The sequence below is a fragment of the Palaemon carinicauda genome, chromosome 38, assembly GCF_036898095.1.
Source record: "Palaemon carinicauda isolate YSFRI2023 chromosome 38, ASM3689809v2, whole genome shotgun sequence".
Lineage (NCBI taxonomy): Eukaryota > Metazoa > Arthropoda > Malacostraca > Decapoda > Palaemonidae > Palaemon > Palaemon carinicauda.
In genome coordinates, this window is record NC_090762.1 from 10,441,489 (window position 1) to 10,446,464 (window position 4,976).

At 33.8% G+C, this 4,976-nt stretch overlaps 1 protein-coding gene across 1 annotated transcript in view; it reads left to right on the forward strand.

The window, feature by feature from the left end:
• The first annotated feature begins 1,853 nt into the window (after positions 1–1,853).
• The window catches only part of LOC137630053 (uro-adherence factor A-like), a 38,751-nt gene continuing 35,628 nt past the window's right edge, over positions 1,854–4,976 (forward strand). Inside the window, exon 1 of the mRNA XM_068361543.1 lies at positions 1,854–1,943. Coding sequence (XP_068217644.1) covers positions 1,854–1,943 — 90 coding nt within the window. The remainder of the gene's footprint in view (positions 1,944–4,976) is intronic.

Genomic DNA, 4,976 nt, shown 5'->3' on the forward strand with positions numbered 1-4,976 from the left:
ACGCACGGACAATAAATAAAAATGCAGTTTAGATAACGTATTCCAAGTAAAGAATGGTCGGAGAGGAAGTAATGAATCCCAATGGAATTAAAAGTGCTTAAAAAAGAACCATAAATTCAACTCATTACTTTCAATCTAATTGCTCCTTTTGGGTAATTAAGAACGACACTAATAAAAGGTGTGTCGAAAGAATAATGGTTGGTTCAAGTTTTAAACACTCGTTTGATTTTCATTGCATTCTGTTTTTCCCTTTATTTTATTACCTTTAATTAGTCTTAATGTTTTAAGGAAAAGAGCCTGTGGGAACAAAATTTTTACAATTATTCATATGCTTATTTGTTTATTATTATTTTTTTTTCTTTTTTTTTTTTTATTCGACGGAGATAAGAAATCTCTCTGCCAAGTTTGCTCTCGCAATAATTTACAGTTCAGAAGTCGAGAAATGTTGTATAAAAAGATTTGTCTCTTGTGGATCTTTGTGTGAAGTACCTCTTTGTCTTCGCCCTTCGAAGTATTGAGAAACAGACTCGTTTATTACCTCGGGCTTTCGTAGGTTTTTTTTTTTACCGAGTTGTTTTACATGGGTTGTTTTTGCCTATTGTTTTGATATTTCTTGTTCACATGTTTCCTGAACCACTTATGCTGGACTATCGAAGTAATTTTATGGCAATGATAGTAATAATAATAACTATTACAGCTTAGTGGTCATACTATTTTTAAACTGTACAGCTCTTAACTATCGAAGTTGAATCATCACAAAATATTACGTCAGTTTTAGATATAAATCAGTCACTGCAGCAGTGGCCAATTAGGTGTAACTCTGTAATGGGTTACATCGAGGCTCCTGAATTCAACAGTTCATGTTATATGAGTCATTAACATCGTACAGATATTTGCCTACATGTTTAATATGTAATTGCTTTGAAAATCATCTGATAAGGTCAGCTATGATGGAAATCAAATTATTACAGCCGAAATAGTAGTAGTAGTAGTAGTAGTAGTAGTAGTAGTAGTAGTAGTAGTAGGGTGAGAAGCCATTTAATATTTTCTTGTATAAACAACGTTTTACAAGTTAATTAAACTTTGATGAGAATCTATTAAGAAACGTCTCATAATTAACTATAATCTTCAATTAATAAAAAAAAATATCCATTATACAGAATAGGTAAATTTAAAGAAAACGGTGCAGTAAATAATAGCCTCCCATAGATAGATAGACAAAGAGATAGGAAAACGGTTCATTAAATGATACTCCGTAATAAATGGTATACTATTTTCAATGTTAAATCCGCTTCCTTTCGATTATCGCCGTCGAGTTTAAGGAACTGTTCGTGAGGGTACGAGGTTCAGCTCCTGATTTGGGGTTTGGAAGGTTCAAGAAGAAAAACAGCCGGGTTAATGGGGTCTGAGACTTTAATGGGCGACTGGGTTTCTTCGCGGCCAGACTTATGGGTCGCACTTCAAAGTAAATGGTGGTCAGATTTTTGTTTTCTTTTAGCCAAAACATTTGCTGTGTGTGTGTGCAGATTGTTTGTGTGTAGGTGAGGATTTTCACTTTTTTTCACTTTTTTTTTTTTTTATTAAAATAGTGTATGTTGAATGTGTTTGCGCGAACGTTTAATTAACTACGTGTTATTTTAAACACGGTTGAGATAAAAACATGTTTCGGAGATTTCCATTTCAAAAATATAATTTTGTAAAACCTTTGTTATTACCAATCTGTTGATGATAGATTTAGTAATTTTTTTTTATAGTTGTACCAGCACAGACACACAATTATAGATACGCAAAATTGTTTACTAGAATAAGACTCGCCCTCGGGTACATGGTCCTAATACGCATGTGTTACGCACATGAATATATCCATTACGGATAGAAAATATGCGTATGCTAATAGCGTAACCGACCTCCTTGCGTCTAACCTGCTTAGAAATGACGATTGGGTTCGTATTGTATTGTCCCCCTGTTTGTTTTATTCATAAAATTTATTTTCATTCTTATACTGAATATATGAAATGAATCCGATGGTTTTTCAATCATGGTATTTATTGCTGTTATTGATAATTTCTTCCGTTATTTAAGACATTTTTTCTGCCCAATGTGTAAAGTATAAGGAAAATGTATGTTTATTTTTAATTTTTTCTTAAAGTAATTATCCGAAACTCCCCCATTAATGGATTTTCGACAGCATAGCCATGATTATCCGTTTCCGATATTTATTTCTCATAGTCTTGATTTAATTTCAAACTTTTACCCTATAGCAAGAGGAATAACTTTTCACAGATTTTGAAAATTCAATCTTTTAATTTCGCGTTTGATTTTGAAATTGCTTGCGTTAGTTTATGAATTGTTAAAATTTCAAACTTTTACCCTATAGCCAGAGGAATAACTTTTCACAGATTTTGAAAATTCAATCTTTTAATATCGCGTTTGATTTTGAAATTGCTTGTGTTAGTTTATGATTTTGAAATTGCTTGTGTTAGTTTTTGATTTTGAAATTACTTGTGTTAGTTTATGATTTTGAAATTGCTTGTGTTAGTTTATGATTTTAAAATTGCTTGTGTTAGTTTATGATTTTGAAATTGCTTGCGTTAGTTTATGAAATGTTAATTGCCAGTTTAGTTATTCTTCATGCAACTTTGTAAAAGGAATCACATCACTCAGTGTGAGTCAAGTCCCCTCCGTAGCAATCTCCAGTTAATCAAGGTGATAAGGGGAAGGACAGTCAAATAAGTAGGCAAGAACGGAACCCCCATGTACCCGTTTGTATAACTTGGTAAGGGATAGGTCATTGACTCTCTCTCTCTCTCTCTCTCTCTCTCTCTCTCTCTCTCTCTCTCTCTCTCTCTCTCTCTCTCTGTAAACAAGGTACTTGGAAACAGTTTAGCGTAGTAATTAGGAATGCGTCCTTCGCCGTCACATAGAAGAGAGAGAGGTTGTGACTGTCTCGCGTAATATATCGAGATTATTGTAGAACGAGGGGTTGTTTGACATCCAAATGAGCTAAGATGTGCTGCTATGAATGACAACACTTCTCTGGGGTCAATGAATGTCCTTGTTGTTGCTGACCATTATCAAAAACATTTTTTTTTTCTTGTTCCTTATTTAGAGAGTATGGTAATTAAAAAGACCCACATTCTTTTTTTTTTTTATTTATTTATTTTTTTTTTTTTTGCGCAGTAACTATTTAGTGGGAAAGAAAGACATAAGCGTCTAAAATGATTATTGAATCTACCATATGGGGGAAGATTTATATCTCATTCTTATGTAATGCGTATGTTCCACTGCGCATATAGAATTTAACAACTATCCTGTACGCTGCGTAGCAACGGTGTAAATGTTTATTCTTGTCTCATATTTACTGTGCGTTTGTCTGCAACTCCACTAGTAACATCCCTTAGAAACATGATCGTTTTACCCTTCGGATTCATTGACCCTCCTGTTAGATTTAGTGTCAATTTTATATTTCTTTCAATTATAACACAGTCTCCGCTTTTAGTCCCGGCCTAAAGAAAAACGATAAACAACTTGCTCCTGTCTTTTACTATTCGGTCTTTGTTACCCCTTGTCACACACACCAGCCTTATGTTGCCTGTTGCAAGTTTAAGCCAATCTTCATTGATTTTTAAAGATGAGATTACTCGTTCCTTCCACCTCTGATAAGGATATTATAAAACTTATTGTTTTTTGTAATCCAGAATTAATAACATTTAGATTGCATTCGGTCAATTGTATTAATACTGGTAACCTTATAAAGATTACGCTGGTTACGTAATAAAGGCAAAAGTCTTGATATTTTAAAGGTCACTCATGAATTGCAGAGGCAAGGGACAGTAATAATGCCCTAGCAGGACAATGCCCCAGAGACTGCCCATATATCCATAGTCCATTTCTTTTAGCGATGCATATTTGTACCGACTCGCGGCGGTGCCCTTTTAGCTCGGAAAAGTTTCCTGATCGCTGATTGGTTAGAATTATCTTGTCCAACCAATCAGCGATCCGGAAACTTTTCCGAGCTAAAAGGGCACCGCTGCGAGTCTGTGCAAATATGCATCGCTAAAAGAAATGGACTATATAATGATCATTGCCCAAGCTAGGATCAGGCTGCTGATGACTCGCCAGGTAGACCTAAAGGTTCCCCCAAAAACCCCCCATCCTTAGCTCACAATGGTCATGAGGATGCAGACACTACATGAAACTATCGATCATGAGCGTGATTCGAACCCCAGTCCAGCAGAACGCCAATCAGGGACATTTCCAATAGCCCAAAACATCCATGATCAGTAGTCTTTGCCTTTATTCAATTAATGTTATCAATATCATCAAGATATTAGTCGTTTAATGAGGAAAACGATCACCATAGTAAATATCAATAAAATATGACTTGTAACTTTGTAAATCAATATTTGTAATTTGCGTTCATGCAATGCCTGTGAAGTTATAATATTCCAATAAAATTTAATTTATTTCATTGTACGTCGAATCTAGCCAACATCGCTGGAAATTATTTTTGCAATATCTCTGCATGTGAAATCTGCGGCATATTTGATTTGACCTTTTATGCCATTATCTGGGATTACACCATAATGGAGTTCTGATTCATTGCGATTAATATTTTTAATTGGTGCTTTAATCAAGCGGCTCATTATCTAACTTGTTCCAAGTGATATTCTAAATTATGTGACCTTGCTAAAGTTATATTAATATAAAAATTATTAAGCGGATGTGAAGTTTTATAAAAATTTGTATTATTATTATTATTATTATTATTATTATTATTATTATTATTATTATTATTATTACTTGCTAAGCTACAACCCCAGTTGGAAAAGCATGATTTTACAAGCCCAGGAGCCCCAACCAGGAAAACAGCCCAGTGAGGAAAGGAAACAAAGAAAGATCAAATATTTTAAGAACAATAACAACATTAAAATAAATATTTCCTATGTAAACTATAAAAACTTTAACAAAAAAAA